Source organism: Osmerus eperlanus, chromosome 18 (genome assembly GCF_963692335.1).
Source record: "Osmerus eperlanus chromosome 18, fOsmEpe2.1, whole genome shotgun sequence".
Lineage (NCBI taxonomy): Eukaryota > Metazoa > Chordata > Actinopteri > Osmeriformes > Osmeridae > Osmerus > Osmerus eperlanus.
In genome coordinates, this window is record NC_085035.1 from 12,444,333 (window position 1) to 12,466,231 (window position 21,899).

General features: G+C 41.7%; 1 protein-coding gene across 1 annotated transcript in view; it reads right to left on the bottom strand.

The window, feature by feature from the left end:
- LOC134038948 (NACHT, LRR and PYD domains-containing protein 12-like) overlaps positions 1 to 21,899 on the bottom strand; it is a 223,027-nt gene that overhangs the window by 15,986 nt on the left and 185,142 nt on the right. The window contains 7 exon segments of the mRNA XM_062484630.1: positions 14,867 to 15,040; positions 16,411 to 16,581; positions 16,745 to 16,918; positions 17,568 to 17,738; positions 18,172 to 18,345; positions 20,571 to 20,741; positions 20,925 to 21,095. Of these exon segments, the coding sequence (XP_062340614.1) occupies positions 14,867 to 15,040; positions 16,411 to 16,581; positions 16,745 to 16,918; positions 17,568 to 17,738; positions 18,172 to 18,345; positions 20,571 to 20,741; positions 20,925 to 21,095 (1,206 nt within the window).

A 21,899-nucleotide genomic window follows, 5' to 3' on the forward strand; every position in this document is an offset into this window, starting at 1 on the left:
GTGTGGCAACGCACAGTTCCAACCTCCTTGTTAAGTTTGCTGACGACACAACCATTGTGGGCCTCATCTCTAACAGTGACAAGTCAGCCTACAGAGAGGAGGTTGATACCCTGACATCATGGTGTCAGGGCAATAACCTCTCTCTCAATGTCAGCAAGACCAAGGAGATGATTGTGGACTATAGGAGGCGGCAGGAGGAGGAGCATGCACCCCTTCACATCAACGGATCCAGAGTGGAAAAGGTCAGCTGCTTCAGGTTCCTAGGGGTGAACATCAGCAATGATCAAGAGGCGATCAAAGCTGCCCAGAAACGCCTCCTCTTCTTGCGGAGACTGAAGATGTTTGGCATGGACTCAGTCATCCTCATTAACTTCTACAGATGCACCATAGAGAGCATACTGACTGGTTGCATCACAGTGAGGTATGGGAGCTGCACAGACAGGGACACCTACCACACACGATGCCTCAGGAAAGCTGGCAGGATTCTAAGAGACTGTTACCACCCATCCTTCAGTCTCTTTACCCTGTTGCCTTCTGGCAGGCGCTACCGAAGCATTCGGTCTCGCACACGCAGACTGGACAAGTTTCTATCCAAGGGCCATCACGCTTCTGAATGGACATTGATATGGACATTTCTCATTAGCCACTTTACATTGATACATTTCTCACTAGTCACTTTACACACATTTTCAGCTACTGGTTGCACAATCAGCAATATTGCACTATTGCTCTAACTATACCCCACTTGTCTTAGGTTAGTATAGATCATTATGTGTTTTAGAGGTTTAGTATATTGTATTGTATATTGTATACTATTTTGTACATTTAGGACTTTTTTGTTGTTGTTTTTTTTTAGCTTATCATAGATGTAATCTATGTTCTAAGTACTTATATGTTTGTTATGCCAGATTGCTTTGCGTTGTCTTGTCCCAAGAATTTCAGTGCACAATCTGACCTTGTGTTGTTCTGTTTACCTGACAATAAAAGACTTGAACATGTGTTTTGTGTTTGTCATCACTCTGAAAGATTTTGTATTATTCCGGCATCTTGACTATTCAAGCACAGTGTCTTCAAAACTTCCTCGACACTTCCTTGAGGGTTTAGGTTGGTTTAGGTGCAGTTCTATGGGCGTGTGTGAAGCCCTCTGCAACATTGCTTGTAGAAAGGGCTATAAAAATAACATTTGATTTGAACACAATGACACGGTAGTCAGTAACCAATGTGAAATATTAGAAGCTGATTTCACTGAGCTGGATGACTTTTGAACCTATTGGATGCAGTATGTAATACATTCTTAGTATATTGTACTACTATTTAACTGGATATACAATTTCTGACATACTATAGGATGGTAGTATCCAGATTGAGATAGAGGGAACTCAAACAACCAAGACAGACCAAGATCTGACTAATCAAACCGTCTTGGTGTTTAAGAGGAAAGTAATCAGACTGATATCCTGTCATTCAGTCAAGCTCAGTCCCATCGCGGATTCTGTAAGTGTAGTCAAAAGACAAACTGCTGCAACCTATTTCTTGGTATTTGCTTGGCGAAGTTGCTAGCAAATTTTCATCATACATTTCATACAATTATAGCTACACCACATGCCTTGTTTCAGTTTAACCTAATTCCCACATTTTCTTCGAGTTTAATATTGTTTTGTTGATCGTTCCTTCATTCATTCATTCATTCATATACAGTAGGCTATAGTGTCGTAGGGGTGAACTAGCCAGTGAACTAGAAAATTAATGTAAAATATATATGATTTAGGCCGAAAATGAGCTTCCCCTATTTGAAAGACCATTAGCCGTCTGCGCTTATTCAAACTCATGTCGTTGTGCTTATTGAGAACTTTGATCGCTATTTTCCAACAGAGAGGTATGCCATTCTGAATGATAAAAGGTGGATGCAAAATCCCTTCGAATTTGAGAGTCCTGAGGCTTTGCTTGAGTTGACGCTTAGTCCTGCAGAAGAAACCGAGTTGTTGCAGCTCAGCTGCGATCGCACTGACGCTATGGATCTGTGACCTTATCATCATTCTGGATAAGCATTTCGTCAGAATATCCTGTCCTCAGTAGGGCCAGTATTTCTATGCTTATTCCATTCACTACCACGTACATGTGCGAATTGGGATTTTCTGTGCTCACAAAAATGAAGACAAAGCAGAGAAACAGACTGAATGCTGCGCCTGATATGCGTGTTGCGCTCTCCTCCTGCACCACGGACTGAAACCAGTGGCGGCCGGGACTTTGCAGAGGCCCCCCCGCAAAGTCGGAGCTCGAGGCCCCTCCCCTAAATCCACTCAAAATGTATCTCCATACTATCTTATACATTGCTGTCTACCTTTAAATATAGACTATATTCACCAATGTGAGAGAAATAAAAAAGTTTAAAAATAATAAAATCATAATAGCAGCCTATTTGTGTGGCCTCCTGCAAAAACCCGTCGGATGTCGCGGCCGCTCATTGTTGGCTATAAGCCATAAAAGATCGAAAATTGTTTTCTGTTTTCTATAGTTAACACCGTAAACTTCATTGTAATGTACAAAAAGTATAGCTTATGAAAACCTGTTAATTTCAACGTTTTTTGGACATGTCATCTATAGCAAGATTTTCAAGCCATTTCAAATCAAATGCTCAGTTTGCTTTCTCTTTTGAGTGCTGCAGCAGCCCCAAACAACTGATCAATGAAGTCAGGCTGTTAAACTTAAAAATAACTTGCTGAGAAGTTATTAATGTAGCCTATACTTAAACTGACATTTACATTCACAACGTGATTACGAACAAAAGGATTTCCTTTCCATATTCGCCACAGAATTAGAATGAAACGGAGTGGAATGCAATTTTCTCGCTTATCACTTTATTGACACAGGTCAACTTTAAAATTATGTAACTTCAGTTGTGATAAAGATATCTGAGTTATTTAAACAGATTTGTATTCAGGATAGTTTGTAGTTTCCAAACATGTATAATACCCAGAAAGACCCAAATGTTCACGATGTGAAGGGTTTCCGCAGGCCGCCACACATTTGTCATTGTTCAAAACCAAAGACAACACTAGCCTTCTGATAGTTCAGCACCAAGGATAGCATCGCCGAAATAACACACAATCAATGGAGGAAAGGAAAACATTTATTCTTGCCAATAAGTAGGCTAAGCAAGTATATTTATTGTTGGTTGCTGGTGAAGACGTGCTGCTGCTAGCTACCTGCGGCTGCGGTAGTGTTTCGTCTGGAGATGTTGATAATATTCTTCTCTGGCTGGTCTAAATAAGTGTGTAATCTTCGGGTGTTTTGCTCGAGCTTGTTCAGACAACAGTTTATTGCTGCGCTTTTGAGCACCGCGTGCATATTCTTTTACTCATGTCTCTACCGTCATCTAGCAGAACGTAGCCTAATGATTAGCATTTTTGAAATGTGCGCGTTCAATAGGTGTAATGGCCCAAAAGGCACGTAAGATACGCAAAAGCCATTGTTGCCAGATTCAGGGATTTTGAGACTATTTAGTCTATTTAGATCTGTTACGTTGCCTACATTACGGAATTCCTTTACCTGGCAGTTGAAACTTGGGGCTCTCAATGAGCGCCCTCAAAGAGTTTTCCTTGTTTTTTATATATATATATATTTTTATATAGGCCCAGTCTGTTTTTTGATATGCAGGGCGGGGCCCTTAGGAAGTGGCCCCCCCCCTTGCGGGGGCTGCGGGGGCTTCCCAGCCGCCACTGACTACTAGCCATTTGCCTACTTTAGGAAGTCACTGTATTTCCAAGCCCTGATAGTGTAACTGAGACAACACAGTAGCCTAAATAATTCCTCTTTCACGTAATAAGCCCCCGTTCAAGTGTTGAGCATTAAATTAGCTGCACGGTCTGTAGAGATCTTGAGACAAAGCCACTTTTTTGTTCTAAAACCGGATTATAAACTGCTTCGAAATATAAGCCGCACACGCACAAGAAAACTGTAAAATCAGAGTACAAGCCTACTGACTGTCTCAGTTTGTCTGTTATTGGACAACTTACACAGCTACTGCTATTCGTAAAAAATGTTCAGGAAACATAAACCCAATGCAAACCTTAAAACTTACTTAAAATATTATGCCTTTTTCAATCGCGAAAAGAGCTTGTGGAGCTGTGGAAATATTCTATATTCTGCTGTCTGTTCTTATTCTTCTGTATCTCACAACAAACGTCTCTCTTCGATTTGAATAATGCACCGCAACGCAGCAAAATTAATGCTTCTTTCAACAAGAGGTCAAATAAGATGTCAATCAGCATCAAATTTCCAGTAGCGAATTACATTTTGGGGTGGCATCCGGGGTGGCCAATCAGATGTCAGGGGTGTCCAGTGCCACCCCGGACACCCCTCTGGCTTCGCTACTACTTACAGCGCAGTAACCTTACGGTCATGGATGGGCACTGCATTGCCAGAGCGAAAATACATAAACTACGTGCGCAATATTTAGGGGAGCATGTTCACTGGGGCAAACGAGCGCTCACAGTTTTGGAGAGTGCAGTAAACACAAGAGACATTATTCTGTTTGTCCGTAAAGTTTGTGAGCACTTGGATGCCCGCTTCCCTGAAAATGAGTTTCAAAGAGTGGGCTGCTTTTGAGCCGGACACGTTGGATCGTGCAGTTGGTGAATTTGATCATGCGCTGAATGACGTGACCAATTTGGCGAAGAAGTTCGAAGCCCTTCTGGAGGAAGCAGACGATGCAGTCTCAGGGCGCATTTGTCAACAATACAACAAATTCAAGTTCATGATTAATTAAAAAAGGAAAATAGGATAGCTCAAGTAATTTTCTGAGATTGTAACCTGGTCGCTGAAAAGTGAGCATTTTCCAGATCTGGTACAACATCTTGACATTTGTGGCACATTCCAAGCATCTAGTGCCGACTGTGAACGCGGTTTCAGTCTAGTGAATGCCATTAAGACAAAATCGCGCAACTACATTTACATTTAGTCGTTTAGCAGACGCTCTTATCCAGAGCGACTTACAGTAAGTACAGGGACATTCTCCCCGAGGCAAGTAGGGTGAAGTGCCTTGCCCAAGGACACCACGTCATTTGGCACGGCCGGGAATCGAACCAACAACCTTCTGATTAATAGCCCGACTCCCTAACCGCTCAGCCATCTGACCCCCGCAACTGCCTTGAAGTTTTCCATTTGGACCAACTGATGAGAATTAAATCAAGGCAAAAAGAGGGTCCTATAGATCTTGACAAGGTCTACAACCACTGGAAAGGGGACAAAGACAGGCGAGAGAAGTTTTGAGGTAGACATTTCCAATATTTTCAATTAGACCTATTAGGCCTAATATTGATCAAAGTGATATTGATTTCTGCAACAACATTTTGACATATGTTTAGTCATTGAATCATGTAGGTTAATTATGTTTTAATACATATGTGCAGTTGTAATAATGATTGTGTTTCTCTTTTGGTTAACCTGTTTTTCAAATGCTGTTCTTTAGAGAGATGTGTCTTCCATAGGCCTGCAGACAAGAAGAGCCACAAAGCCAGATAGGCCTATCTCCCTCAATGAAATTCAAATGAAATGTTTTGTAGCCTAGTTTGTTGCAAACCACTCCAGTTATTACATTGTTTATATAGGCTACCTTTGGGAAAAATGACACCATGTCAATTAAATAGGCCTATCATTATTGTTAAGCACTGCATTAGCATTTTTCTTTCAATGAAGTTCCACTTAAATGTTGTACCTGCTGAGAAATGACTAAACACCTTGGATACTTTTATTTTTATGTATATCATTATCAGTCATAACCAGTGAACCAGTCATAACCTCCCTAAACCTTATTACAGTTCAACAAAAGATCCTTTAAGTTCAACTAAACTGACTGGTAAAACACCATAATTAAAATGTTCCCAAAGTCCAGCCATTATAAAGGATACTGAATAAATATAGCTTGTAGACATATTGATGCATTTGCTGTCATCTCTTTGAATCCCCTATGGCGAACGCAGGCTTGTGGTCATTTTCGGCAGGTCGCATGGTTGCGAATTGCTCACAGTGCTGAAATGTGCGCTCAGAAAAAATTAGAGGGAACATTGGTGGTGACCCATACAGTCCACCATGTACGGTGAACATTTTGAAAACGTACAAATATCTTCTTATGAACCATGACTCCAATTGACTAAAAATGTTGTTTGATGTGTAGGCCACATGTAGTTATGCTTGTTTGAGACCACAATAGCTATCGGAATAAGAGTGAACGCAATGAAGAGCTAACTCAATACTCTGAGTTGGTGCATGTCAGTTTAGGAAAAGGTAGCCTATTAAACCTTGAGGTAAAAAATACAATTTGATTGGAAGTCTCTCTTTTACTTGGATTTGACATTTAACAGACATTTAATTCATTTATTTAAGTTCTTTGACTCCATAACACAGTAAATATGGTGTAAAAAATTGCAGTCGGATTTGCTGAAATTGCCAGCTTGGATGTTATCTTTACATATAGATTGGTTCTTGTGTTTACAAACAATGAGGATGCGCACGCAGCTTCAAGGCAGAAAGATGTGTACCATTTCACCTTTACTGTATGTTCCCACCACCCTAGCCTGGTCCTAACCAGACTCTCGTACATTGCATTTGTACATAGTCTGGGCTCGATCCATTGACAAGTGTTAACTTCCTTGAAGGCGGGTACTCTGTTGCAGTTTAAAACTATTGGATCTGCCCAGAGCCACTCTGGATCTGGCATTACCAATCACTAGCATTCGCCTTAGCCAACTCCATCACCTCTAACGGAGCTAGCTGGGAAATCAAACGTACCCTGTGGGCATCAAAGATTGTTCTTGCTCCGGCTTTAACTTCTGTATATTCGGCAGCATTGCCACAATGGACCGAAACGCTTCGCTCGCATCTTTCTCCGCCGCCATTACGTAACTACAACTCAAACTAGCGCACAACGTCGTAATTCTCAGCCACTCCCTCTGTTCGCTGATTGGCCGGTAAAAAGTTTACCGGAGACATCTGACCAATATACCTCAAGCCCAGACGCAGTACAGAAGCACAATGAAAATTGAGCGGAAGTACGTAGGAGGGCAGAGCCAGGCTACCACCACCCCCCATCCATCCATCCATCCATCATCTTCCGCTTGTCCGGGGGTCGGGTCGCGGGGGCAGCAACCTAAGCAGGGAGGCCCAGACTTTCCTCTCCCCGGCCACTTCCACCAGCTCTTCCTGGGGGACCCCGAGGCGTTCCCAGGCCAGCCGAGAGACATAGTCCCTCCAGTGTGTCCTGGGTCTTCCATTTACATTTAGTCATTTAGCAGACGCTCTTATCAAGAGCGACTTACAGTAAGTACAGGGACATTCCCCCCGAAGCAAGTAGGGTGAAGTGCCTTGCCCAAGGACACAACGTCATTTTTGCACGGCCGGGAATCGATCTTGCAACCTTCTGATTACTAGCCCGATTCCCTAACCGCTCAGCCATCTGACTCCCCGGGGCCTCTTCCCAGTGGGACGTGCCCAGAACACCTCACCAGGGAGGCGTCCAGGAGGCATCCTTATCAGATGCCCGAGCCACCTCAACTGGCCCCTCTCGACGCGGAGGAGCAGCGGTTCTACTCTGAGCCCCTCCCGGATGACCGAGCTTCTCACCCTATCTCTAAGGGAGAGCCCGGACACCCACCCTTGTTCACCACCACCCCCCTTTCTGAATAAAGTTTGATTGATCTGATATGTTGATTTCTGTTGCTATGAAAACCAGTTTAGCCAAGCTAACTAACATTGTTTTTAGCTAGCTTACATTACCATTCAATCACTAACAGAACATTAATAGAAATAGCTTGCTAATCAGGCAGAACTGTGTTCCATCAACGTAAACTAAAAATCAGCCATTGCTCCAATTGTCTTGAAATGTTGTGTACATGTATGAAATACATGTCTGTATCATGTCAATTTTGAAAAAGTTTGCAATGTTGAGGAGGAACCCGCCATTGCTGCCTGCAGCTATATTTATTATTATTATTTATTTTCCCACCCCTAAAAAAACTTGGTCCCAATTGAGTTGCTTGTATTCAAGCGAACGTTCCGTTTGACGGTTTAGGCTGGAATTAAGTTTTTGTGGCAAAAAGTGCCTTGTGTTCACACAGGGAACTCAGTGCCAGCCTAAGGTCACAACGTTCTAAGACAGACAACGATATCAGCGAGCCCTCAGCATTAGTACCGTAGCTAAAAGTCTAGGAAAGTTGAGGCTACTTGGTTCCTCTTCGTTGTTTTGGTCTCACGTTCTTTTTGTCATCTTTAATCAATTGCTTGACTAGTATCAAACAGTGGTTAGGGGACAACTTTTTCTTTTAAACTCAGATAAAACAGAAACACTAATTATTGCCCCTGAATGTAAAATCCTGCAGATAAAGCAGCATATTGGTGACTTAGGCTCATCTGTCCAGCCGAGCCTCAGGAGCTTGGGTGTTGTTTTTTATTCAGCTATGTCCTTGGGGCATCACTCTAAACAATTAGTTAGGAACAATTTTTACCAACTGAGGAATATTTCCAAATTAAGAACAGTAGTGTCAAAGGGTGAATTGGAGATGATTATTCATGCTTTTATTTCTTCTCGTTTTTACCTGTTTGAACAAGAAGGAGCTTGACCGTCTCCAGGCCGTTCAGAACTCTGCGGCAAGGCTTTTAACGCACATTAACAAAAGAGCACACATTACACCTGTTTTAGCATCACTTCACTGGTTACTTGTCCAGTACAGAATTCAATTTAAAATCCTGGTCCTCACCTTCAGAGCCCTGCATGGACAAGTTCCTCCCTATATTTCTGATTTAATACAGTTTCATACCCCCACTCGTAATTTGAGGTCATTAGGTCAGAAGCTTTTAGTGGTTCCCTGTACCCATTTTAAAACTAGAGGGGATCGATCATTCCGAGCAGTGGCCCCTGGGTTGTGGGATTCCTTGCCTCCCTTTATACGGTGTGCAACTTCTGTCGAAGCTTTTAAAAAGCAACTCAAGACTTTGTTATTCAAGCAGGCTTTTAGTTAGTCAAGGTTTTTTTTATGGTTGTCTTGTCATGTTTTTCTATTTAAAATGTTCCTGTATTCTTTATTTGTAGTGTTATATTGCATTTTGTTGTGCAGCACTTTGTTATTTTTATCTGCGAGAGGTGCTATACAAATAAACTTTACTTACGAGCCCTACTCACCCGGCGTCATCGAGCCGACCAGCTAAATAATTATTTAGCACTAGCATTGCTACCTGCATATACCTACAGCTGGCAGCTGTGTTCCGTTTGGCTCCTAGATTCACACCTAGCCCTGGTAAATTGTAGAGCTAGCTAACTACTACACTACTGCTGTGTGTGTGTTTGCTCTCTTCCTTTTAAAAAAGCTTCTCCATCACTACGGCCTGTCACATGCATCATAATTCTCTTGTCTCTAAGAAGAAACGAGGCAATTAGCTACGTGCAGCCACCCAGATGAATATTACATTACTCTGCCAGTCACTATATTAAAGACACTCGACAATGGCATATTATGTGCAGATAATAATTAATAAATGTTAATTTTTTTAAAGATTAATGAATGGAAATTGGATAATTTCTCACACACCTGCTGCTGTGTCGTCGAGATAGTAGGCCTACAGATCACAGGTAAAAAATAAAAGAAAGTCGTTGCAGCCCTCTGGTGTTCGGAAATAATAACACCTCCAATTGCACATCTCTCCCCTTCTTTCTCTTTTTCACTAGTGCCATTTTGCATGGTCCGTGTACCTTGTGGTTCCGTGTACCTTGTGGCCATTGGTTTTTCTATTTTGCAACCCATGTTGACAAACGCAAAATAGGGCCGTAATATTGTTTTGTCACTTCAGTAAGTTGAACACACATTTAAGTATAACGACTTGTTTTTGGTTGCTTCGGTTTAAAAATAATAATGAAATAACCATAAAACACAAATGGTGTAACAAGCCATTAAAGATCCTGTAAAGTAAATTCCATGTTTTGCTTTTAAGTACATTATATACGTGTGAAATGAGTTCCTGAAAGCATGTGCAAAGCGCTAAAACGTTGTCGCACTGAAATGTGGAGTTAGACCGAAGAACAGTTTCTCTTCCGTTTTCAGATCAGGTTTTAATGGGCGGAGCCAAAAAATGCCCTATCTACGTCATTTCGCCCCATCTACGTCAGATCACTGAATGGCTCCTCCTGCTGTACTGTTATTGTAGCTTACATCAGCTAGCTAGCTAGCTTCAGGATGTCTCCCACCACCCGCAACTGCATCTTCCCTGGATGCAAGAACTCCAGCTGCGCTGCAACACCATTTAAGTTCCCTGTTGATAATGAAAGGAAAAATAGGTGGATAGATTTTGTGAAGAGCCACGCTCATGGAAAGCTTCGGATAAACGTGCTAACGTGCTAGAGGTAGTTGGAGAGCTCACTGTCTGCTGTCTCTACTGTAAATGTTTACTCCTGTGTTACAGCTCAGGGGAATATTTCATTTATATGCATCTGTATGTTTCACTCATTGAACAAATACATTCTAATTCTATACTGTTTTGTTCGGCTTGACGTAGCGTCCATTATCTGGGTCGTAGGTAGCTTACTTGACTCCAGCGAGGGGGCTGAGCTTCAGCTCCTTCAGGCGACACGCCCCCCCAGTCTCGAACAGAGAAGACTTACGATTTCAAAGCCTAATTTAACATACTTGTCAGTGTTTTTTTTCATTCGAATTTGGATGGGTAGTTAATAATACATTATTCTGTGGTGTGGTGAACTTGAAACTCGTTTTTAATTCCACTTTACAGGATCTTTAATCGTTGTTTTGATTATTGGGTGTGCTTTGCCTTCGGCAAGGGCACAACCTTTGTTCTCTCACATATATATTATTATTTTTATTTCTTTTTGCCCCCCTAAAACTCAGTCAATATTTGGCCTACATACACAACCTAGGTGTCAAAAGTTTCGTCTTGGTAGCCATTGAGTTGCTTCTATTGGGATTTACGTTCCGTTGCATGGTTTAGGCTCAAGTTAAGTTTTTGTGGCGAAAAGTGAAGCTAACGGTGGCTAATTTGCTAGCCACAGTCACTGACGTTACTAACGTCACTAACGTCACGAAAACACGCGTGACTACCTTTGGCAGAACATTCGTTTCGCATCTGTTAACTTGGGGGATAGCTAGGCTAACTATCCACCTTTTTCCTGGTTAGCGAATTTACCCATGATTCATAGCGGGTTTCAACCGGATCCGGTTGTCCTTTTCCGGTTCGAAGCTTGTGTACGTGTGATAGCTTGTAGTTTTTTATCTTGTTTGCTGTAAAAGCCGGTGTTTCTCAACGGATGAATGTTAGCTACATCGACGTTGTTAATTACCTTTTATTTTCTGAAGGTGTTGATGGCGAAGAATTGCGTAATTACAAAAGCACAGAAGCTTATACTTACTTGCATATAGTAACAAAATAGGTACAGTATTGTTGAAGAAACACAGCAGCTTTATATTTTTGAAGGCAGCAGTAGAGCCCAGTCAGAGTGTCAATAATGATAAACATACAGCATGGGTAATGCTGAGGGAAAGTGGAGTCGTTGAGACTCCACTTTCCCAGCCGCCACTGACTGAAACGCACTACAAAAACGCAGACAGGCCCACCTATCCCATTAGCAATGTTGAAATGGTACAACATGTTTTGTATAATTTGTGATCCTTTTGTAATTATTTCATATTTTGTTCCAATAGTGCTGGTTCAATTGAATGTTGAAAATAAGAAGAAATGGGCTATACGTTTTTTTTAATAGCCTACATTTAATGTCCAATTAGCCACTTATTGGATACCTTCTTTAAATATTGCTGGTTCAATTGTTCAGCGAGAAGTGATCACTCAGTCTGAGATAGCTTATTAACAATGGCAGTAGGCCTACAAGTTCTGAAATAACAATAAAATAACAATAAAATATCCTCATTATTGTTCAATCCACTTTAATTTTGTGATTTACGAATAATGTCTATTGGCTTGGGTCGCGAAGGCTTGTGACCCAAGCAGTGAACGGGACTGCACCCGTCTACATCAAGTCTCTCCTGCAGCCTTACACCCCCACCCGTCACCTACGGTCTTCTTCAGACAACCGCCTGGTGGTCCCACCGCTCAAGACCGCCCGGTCCCAACACAAGCTCTTCTCCTGTCTGGCCCCCCAGTGGTGGAATCAACTCCCCACCTCCATCAGAGACACTGACTGTCTCTCCACCTTCAAGAAAAGGCTCAAGACGCACTTGTTCCGGGAGTACAACGGTACTTAGGAATGGTTCGCTTGACCCAATGTTAGTTTCCTCAAGGATCACAATGACTCTTGAAAATGACAAAAAAAATGACTAAATGTAAAATGTACTCTTGCTTAGAGACTTGTTGCTCTTGTGGTTAGTGGTAACTGATTTAAAAATGTTGTACGCGCTGTGATATATTGTTTTTATTATTGTTGTTTGTTTTTTTGTTTTTTTTTCACAGGTACACTTGCACTTATAGCGGTTCATGTTGTTTAATTGTAACTTGTTTAACTACATGCTCTTATGGTTCTTCCCTTTGGCACTAAAGGCCGATATATGCTTCTGCGTTTTTCGAAAAACGGACACATGGGAACGCCCTCGTCTCCGTGGAACGCCCTCTACGAGCTCTCCGTCAGCCCTCGGAGAGCCCCGGAGAGCTCGACGTGCACCTCCTGAATTTTCTAACTATCCGTCGTGAGCGACGGAGAGCTACGGAGACCCCCTTGGCTGTGATTGGTCAGTATTAAGAACCGCTTGCGTCAGGGGCGGGGTTGCCGTGATAAACAGGACGAACAGAATCCTTTGACCGCCATCGCTGTAAGTTTTTACAATTCATATTTCAGCTAAACAGTACATGTAAATCAGCATCTGAATTAAAATGTGACGAGAAATGGGCAGCGTAGTTGCTGAAAATGTGCGTATGTTATTGATGAAACGGCTAATTTGTAAATTTGCTCTGACTTCTCGATAACCTGGGTAAATAAACACTCCACGACGACTTACAAAAAAACGTTGCGCCACCTACTCTTCTGGCAGTGAATTGTTTTCAGCACCCACAGCCTACGGAGAACCATAAACGAAGTCTATCCGTCCGTATCCGTGCCCCTGCCCATCCTTAAACGGTGACGCAGAAGCATATTTCGGCCTTTACTTTGGTTGTTCACAATGTGTGCTTCATGTTTTGGCTACTCGCAATGTTTTTGTGGCTATCTTGTTGTTATGATCAGTGACCTGTGCACTTTGTAAAGCTCTCTCTTGGAAGTTGCTTTGGATAAAAGTGTCTGCTAAATGAATAAATGTAAATGTATCTGTCTGCACTAGCAGAGAGATACAAAACACAATGCCATTTCAATCTACAATAATATAATAAAGTAGTATGTCTTAAATATATTTCTGTCCCACCCTGATCTGTTTCACCCATCTCCTGTTTGTCTCCACCCCCTCCAGGTGTCTCCCATCTTCCTTCCTACCCTCATTTATCCCTGTGTTTTCTGTTTGGGATCAGTTCTTCTTGTTTGTCAAGCCTACAGTACCAGCATGTTTTTCTCTACCTCCTTTAGTCTTTTCAACCTCTTTTAGTTCCCCTGGCAGTGTTGTAGTACTCAAGACCGGTGTCACAACTGGGGGGATATCACTAAATTGCCTGTGCATTGTTTAATTTATTTGTTAATATCATAATTGTTATTGGATGTAAAACGTCACGCTTCAAATGCAACCAATAATTTAACTCCTTTCTAATTTGAAATTACCCATCACCCCTCCTTGCACCCCAAAAGGGAATGAGGAAGATAGGCGAATTAGTGGCTGTCTGAAGATGTTGGCCAAATCAGCTATAATTACATTTGGTTACCTGAACCACAAAGAGTTTACAATAACGTCCAAAAGAAAACACACGTTGTGTAATTATGAGACGCTCACTGATGAGGCTGGGACTAGGCCTACATAAAACCTTTAACGGCATTTAGAAAGACAACATTAAAAAACGTTTGCAATCTGCCTCTGTACCAAAACTCTTCAGAAATCTCTTCTCCCATTACACAAAGAGATTTAGGAAATATTAGCTATGTAACATGCTGTATGTTTCAGGGCGTTAGTTTCAGTTGCTTGACAGATTTTGTTTGTGATAACGAGCCAGGCCACATAAAGCTATGTAGCAAATGATGAATATAAAGTTACTATGTTACATCAACGTTAACTCATGTCAGCTCAGCTGTCTCCCAACTTAATGTTACGTAAGTTAAACGCTGTGGTACCGCGCTCCTTCCTTCCTTCAGAGAGAGATGTGAAAGCAGAGACCGAGTACTAATGTGCCTCTTAGAAAATAAAAAATATTACAATAATATTTAAAAAGCTGCATTGCCTGGCCAAGGACACTGCACTACGTTAAGAGTGCACATTTTTGTTCAAATACACAGTTACAGATCAAATGTAACTTTTTACCTAGTCAAACCCTACTGCTTGTGTGTTTTGAGTGGTCTGGTCTTGACCCAGTCTCACCCTGCCTTGGTCTTGGACTTGACTCGGTATCGCCCAGTCTTGGTCTTAGTCTTGACCCGGTTTCGACCCCTCAAAGTCTCGGTCTTGATACACTCTGGTTTTGGTCATGACTTGGTTTCGGTTTAGGTGGTCTTGACCACAACACTGTCACCTGGTCCTGACCTCCTGCCTGGCCTGACTCTGAACCTGCCTGCTGCCCTGTACCTGAATGACTCTGCCTTGTGGATTATGACCCTTGACTGCCCTGACTATTCATTGGCCGGCCCCCTTGTAGCTTTAATAGACCACAAACATACGACCAATGTGTGGTTCAGTGCGTGGTGTGAGATTACAACTATAGTTGTGTCATGTTGAACATGAATACAGACCTCAGTGTCTCCAGCTTGCAGAGTGGATTCCCCAGTCCAGCAGAGAGCAGCTTCATGCCTGAATCCGTCAGGTCACTGTTGCTTAGATTCAGATCTCTCAGAAGGGAGGGGTTTGACTTCAGAGCTGAACCCAGAGAAGCACAGCCTTCTTCTGTGATCTGACAGTCTGACAGCCTGTAGAAGGATCATGACAAGAAAGATTACAAACACTTTTTCTGCCCAAACAACATGGCCCCTCCCTACCTCTCCGACTTCCTCCTCCACCACAACCACACTCAACCCCGGGACCAAGCTCCGGACCTGACAGGGCCTTTTCAGTTGCCACACCTTCCCAAACCAAATTCCAGCAGCCCTGCCATTATTCATAGAGGACTCCACAACCCACCTTTTCAAACTTGTGTTCACCTGTTAACCTCCCTGCCGTCTCTCCCTTTCCCCTTCATTTCACGATTACTTTTGTTTTTAACTACCTACTTGTCATTATTTATACTTGTATGTATCAGTTTATTTAACTCTGTATGCTGTGGAGGAAATTTGGGGCTTATGTGTGTAAAATGAATGTGTCTTAAATAAGGTTTTAATATGAGCTTCTATGTTCATTGGTAAGAGACAGGAAGTCGAGATAATTAAGTTGAGTTCAATGGAATGCGAGGTGCTGACGGCTCTGTGGGACGGTTTACCCTGGAGGATGAAGCATCTTATATGGCCTTCTGTCCTCTATAGTCATACAGTAAGGTTTACCCTGGAGATTTAAGCATCTTATATGGCCTTCTGTCCTCTATAGTCATACAGTAAGGGGCTATTGAAGCAGCTAATCTGACCTTTTGAATAGAGATTGTGTCCTGTGTCCTGTTTGTGTTTCATTAATCCTTGTTTGAGGTTATCTTTACTATCTCCTCATTCTCTAAATGAGGAGAGAGAGATGTGACATCAAAGAACTTTGGGACACCTGGCATGAGTTATATTGTTTCAAACTGTTACTAAATGGAGTCAGCCAATCACTGAGACAGCTACATTGATTGATTGAGCAAACCGAATGACCATATGTTATAAGTTTATATAGGGCAGTGTGTGTGTGATGTTCTGGACCAGTCTTCCAAACGACCTGTAGCTTATACGTGTCCTTCGTTATGACGGGTCCAGAGGACTCTGTAAACTTATATTTTGTGCAAACTAAATAAATTGTATTGAACCGCCATCTTGACTATTCAAACCACACAGCACCGTCAGAATGTTCCACCACAATGCTCACTCTGTGAAGCATATTTTAGTGTTCACTATACAAGTCTTCTGTGTATGTATATACATATATATTTTATTAATACTCAATGAAAAACATTTGTTAAAGAAAATGCTTTGGAGTGCTTTGATATATAGTGCTGCACGTTTCATAAATACAACCCTCATCATGGAAGACTAGTGATTGTATCTCTTTCCTGCATAAAGTTTACACCTTTTAACTTAATAAACAACCATATTTGCTGAATAACAAGTGCAAATATGATGTGGTGTGTGATTGAAACTATTAGATGATGATTACAGACCTCAGACTCTCCAGTTTGCAGAGTGGATTTTCCTGTAGAGAAGAGAGCACCTTCATGTCTAAAATCTGTAGGTCACATTTACTCAGGTGCAGTTCTCTCAGGACGGGATTTGACTTCAGTGCTGAGGCCAGAGAAGCACAGCCTTCTTCTTTGATGTGACAGCCTGACAGCCTGTAGAAGGATATCATGATAAGTACTACAAACACTACTACCTTTTAGAGGTAGAAATCAAGAATGTCAGAAAATCCCTTATTATTTTCCTCTCAAAACACCATACAAATACATTGTTCTATTATATCTTTACTATCGTCTCATATACAACATAAATACAGACCTCAGTGTTTCCAGTTTGCAGAGTGGATTCCCCAGTCCATCAGACAGCAGCTTCATGCCTGAATCTGTCAGGTCACTGTTGCTTAGATCCAGATCTCTCAGAAGGGAGGGGTTTGACTTCAGAGCTGAACCCAGAGAAGCACAGCCTTCTTCTGTGATGTGACAGTCTGACAGCCTGTAGAAGGATCATGACAAGAAAGATTACAAACACTTTTTCTGCCCAAACAACATGGCCCCTCCCTACCTCTCCGACTTCCTCCTCCACCACAACCACACTCAACCCCGGGACCAAGCTCCGGACCTGACAGGGCCTTTTCAGTTGCCACACCTTCCCAAACCAAATTCCAGCAGCCCTGCCATTATTCATAGAGGACTTCACAACCCACCTTTTCAAACTTGTGTTCACCTGTTAACCTCCCTGCCGTCTCTCCCTTTCCCCTTCATTTCACGATTACTTTTGTTTTTAACTACCTACTTGTCATTATTTATACTTGTACATATTAAATTATTTAACCTTGTATGCTCACTCTGGGAAGCATATTTTAGTGTTCACTATACAGGTCTTCTGTATATGTATTATTATTTTTTTGATAATACCCAATGATAAATATTCATAAATAATATTTATATAATGCTTTGGAATTCTTTGATATATAGTGCTGCACGTTTCATAAATACAACCCTCATCATGGAAGACTAGTGATTGTATCTCTTTCCTGCATAAAGTTTACACCTTTTAACTTAATAAACAACCATATTTTCTGAATAACGAGTGCAAATATGATGTGGTGTGTGATTGAAACTATTAGATGATGATTACAGACCTCAGACTCTCCAGTTTGCAGACTGGATTTTCCTGTAGAGAAGAGAGCACCTTCATGTCTAAAATCTGTAGGTCACATTTACTCAAGTGCAGTTCTCTCAGGACGGGATTTGACTTCAGTGCTGAGGCCAGAGAAGCACAGCCTTCTTCTTTGATGTGACAGCCTGACAGCCTGTAGAAGGATATCATGATAAGTACTACAAACACTACTACCTTTTAGAGGTAGAAATCAAGAATGTCAGAAAATCCCTTATTATTTTCCTCTCAAACACTAGGGGAGTCAGTTGGCTGAGCGGTTAGGGAATCAGGCTCGTAATCTGAAGGTTGCCAGTTCGATTCCTGGCCGTGCCAAATGACGTTGTGTCCTTGGGCAAGGCACATCACCCTACTTGCCTCGGGGGGAATGTCCCTGTACTTACTGTAAGTCGCTCTGGATAAGAGCGTCTGCTAAATGACTAAATGTAACATGTAACAAACACTACTACCTTTTAGAGGTAGAAATCAAGAATGTCAGAAAATCCCTTATTATTTTCCTCTCAAACACCATACAAATACATTGTTCTATTATATCTTTACTATCGTCTCTTGTAGAACATAAAACAGACCTCAGTGTCTCCAGTTTGCAGAGTGTATTCCCCAGTCCAGCAGAGAGCAGCTTCATGCCTGAATCCGTCAGGTCACTGTTGCTTAGATTCAGATCTCTCAGAAGGGAGGGGTTTGACTTCAGAGCTGAACCCAGAGAAGCACAGCCTTCTTCTGTGATCTGACAGTCTGACAGCCTGTAGAAGGATCATGACAAGAAAGATTACAAACACTTTTTCTGCCCAAACAACATGGCCCCTCCCTACCTCTCCGACTTCCTCCTCCACCACAACCACACTCAACCCCGGGACCAAGCTCCGGACCTGACAGGGCCTTTTCAGTTGCCACACCTTACATTTACATTTATTCATTTAGCAGACGCTTTTATCCAAAGCGACTTCCAAGAGAGAGCTTTACAAAGTGCATAGGTCACTGATCATAACAACGAGATAGCCACAAAACATTGCGAGTAGCCAAAACATGAAGCACACATTGTGAACAACCAAAATAAGTGCCAAAGGGAAGAACCATAAGAGCGTGTAGTTAAACAAGTTACAATTAAACAACATGAGCTGCTATAAGTGCAAGTGTACCTGTGGAAAAAAAGCAAGCAACAATAATAAAACAATATATCACAGCGAGTACAAAAATTTAAGTCAGTTACCACAAACCACAAGAGCAACAAGTCTCTAAGCAAGAGTCATTGTGATCCTTGAGGAAACTAACATCGGGTCAAGCGAACCATTCCTAAGTACCGTTGTACTCCCGGAACAAGTGCGTCTTGAGCCTTTTCTTGAAGGTGGAGAGACAGTCAGTGTCTCTGATGGAGGTGGGGAGTTGATTCCACCACTGGGGGGCCAGACAGGAGAAGAGTTTGTGTTGGGACCGGGCGGTCTTGAGCGGTGGGACCACCAGGCGGTTGTCTGAAGAAGACCGTAGGTGACGGGTCCACCTTCCCAAACCAAATTCCAGCAGCCCTGCCATTATTCATAGAGGACTTCACAACCCACCTTTTCAAACTTGTGTTCACCTGTTAACCTCCCTGCCGTCTCTCCCTTTACCCTTCATTTCACGATTACTTTTGTTTTTAACTACCTACTTGTCATTATTTATACTTGTATGTATCAGTTTATTTAACTCTGTATGCTGTGGAGGAAATTTGGGGCTTATGTGTGTAAAATGAATGTGTCTTAAATAAGGTTTTAATATGAGCTTCTATGTTCATTGGTAAGAGACAGGAAGTCGAGATAATTAAGTTGAGTTCAATGGAATGCGAGGTGCTGACGGCTCTGTGGGACGGTTTACCCTGGAGGATGAAGCATCTTATATGGCCTTCTGTCCTCTATAGTCATATAGTAAGGTTTACCCTGGAGGATGAAGCATCTTATATGGCCTTCTGTCCTCTATAGTCATACAGTAAGGTTTACCCTGGAGGATGAAGCATCTTATATGGCCTTCTGTCCTCTATAGTCATACAGTAAGGTTTACCCTGGAGGATGAAGCATCTTATATGGCCTTCTGTCCTCTATAGTCATACAGTAAGGTTTACCCTGGAGGATGAAGCATCTTATATGGCCTTCTGTCCTCTATAGTCATACAGTAAGGTTTACCCTGGAGGATGAAGCATCTTATATGGCCTTCTGTCCTCTATAGTCATACAGTAAGGGGCTATTGAAGCAGCTAATCTGACCTTTTGAATAGAGATTGTGTCCTATGCCCTGTTTGTGTTTCAGTAATCCTTGTTTGAGGTTATCTTTACTATCTCCTCATTCTCTAAATGAGGAGGAGAGATAGATGTGACATCAAAGAATTTTGGGACACCTGGCATGAGTTATATTGTTTCAAACTGTTACTAAATGGAGTCAGCCAATCACAGAGACAGCTACATTGATTGATTGAGCAAACCAAATGACCATATGTTATAAGTTTATATAGGGCAGTGTGTGTGTGATGTTCTGGACCAGTCTTCCAAACGACCTGTAGCTTATACGTGTCCTTCGTTATGACGGGTCCAGAGGACTCTGTAAACTTATATTTTGTGCAAACTAAATAAATTGTATTGAACCGCCATCTTGACTATTCAAACCACACAGCACCGTCAGAATGTTCCACCACAAAGCTCACTCTGTGAAGCATATTTTAGTGTTCACTATACAAGTCTTCTGTGTATGTATATATATATATATTTTTTTTTAGTTAATACTCAATGAAAAACATTTGTTAAAGAAAATGCTTTGGAGTGCTTTGATATATAGTGCTGCACGTTTCATAAATACAACCCTCATCATGGAAGACTAGTGATTGTATCTCTTTCCTGCATAAAGTTTACACCTTTTAACTTAATAAACAACCATATTTGCTGAATAACAAGTGCATATACGATGTGGTGTGTCATTGAAACTATTAGATGATGATTACAGACCTCAGACTCTCCAGTTTGCAGACTGGATTTTCCTGTAGAGAAGAGAACACCTTCATGTCTAAAATCTGTAGGTCACATTTACTCAGGTGCAGTTCTCTCAGGACGGGATTTGACTTCAGTGCTGAGGCCAGAGAAGCACAGCCTTCTTCTTTGATGTGACAGCCTGACAGTCTGTAGAAGGATATCATGATAAGTACTACAAACACTACTACCTTTTAGAGGTAGAAATAAAGAATGTCAGGAAATCCCTTAATACGTTCCTCTCTTGACACCATACAAATACATTGTTCTATTATATCTTATCTTATCTTATTATATCTTATCTAATGTCTCATGTAGAACATAAATACAGACCTCAGTGTCTCCAGTTTGCAGAGTGGTTTCCCCAGTCCAGCAGAGAGCTGCTTAATGCCGGCATCTTTCAGATCATTGTTACTTAAATCCAGTTGTCTCAGGAAGGAGGTTGAATTCAGAGCTGAGCTCAGAGAAGCACAGCCTTCCTCTGTTATGTGACAGCCTGACAGCCTGTAGAAGGTAATCATGATATGGATTACAAACACTACTATCTTCTAGAGGTAGAAATAAAGAATATCAGTCTAATCATTTCCCATGGGTGTTGTGGTGAGTTACTGTTGCAAGCTGAAACCAACAGGGGGACAAGGTGTTCTCATATAGAGCTTCTCTCCTCTGGAACAGACTTCATGTTTCAATCAGGGAGGCTGGCACTGTCTAGGTGTTTAGGGTTACATCAAGAGCACTGAGTTGGAACTCTGATTATCTGTGTTCAACATCCATTTGCACATTTTATTGTCATCTCTTCTTGAGGCACTATTATGATTTGCTTATGGTCTGCACCTCTCTTCGTCACTGACCATCTCTGGAGAAGTGGAACTCTCACTGAATTGCTCCTCCCAAGCTTTCTTAAGTGTTTTAACTGAGTTTTTGTGAGTCAAGTCAAGTCAGTTTTATTTATAGAGCACATTTAAAAACAGCCAATGCCGACCAAAGTGCTGTACAAAATCATCAAATAGGGCAAAAACAACAATAAATAAGAACAACAGACAAACAACAGTTGAGAGTTTTTCCTTGTCTTCCTTGAGGGTTTAGATTGGTTTAGGTGCAGTTCGATGGCGTGTGTTATGTACGGTGGCCGACATGTGCAAACGCCCTGCAATTTAAGAAAACACATGCAAATTGACAAAACACAAGCAAATTAAGAAAACATCTTCATTCATTTGACAACACATGCGCAGCATTCAGCAACGCGCTGCAAATACACACAACAACCAAATACATAAACGCGTTGCAAATATAGAAACGCGCTACAAA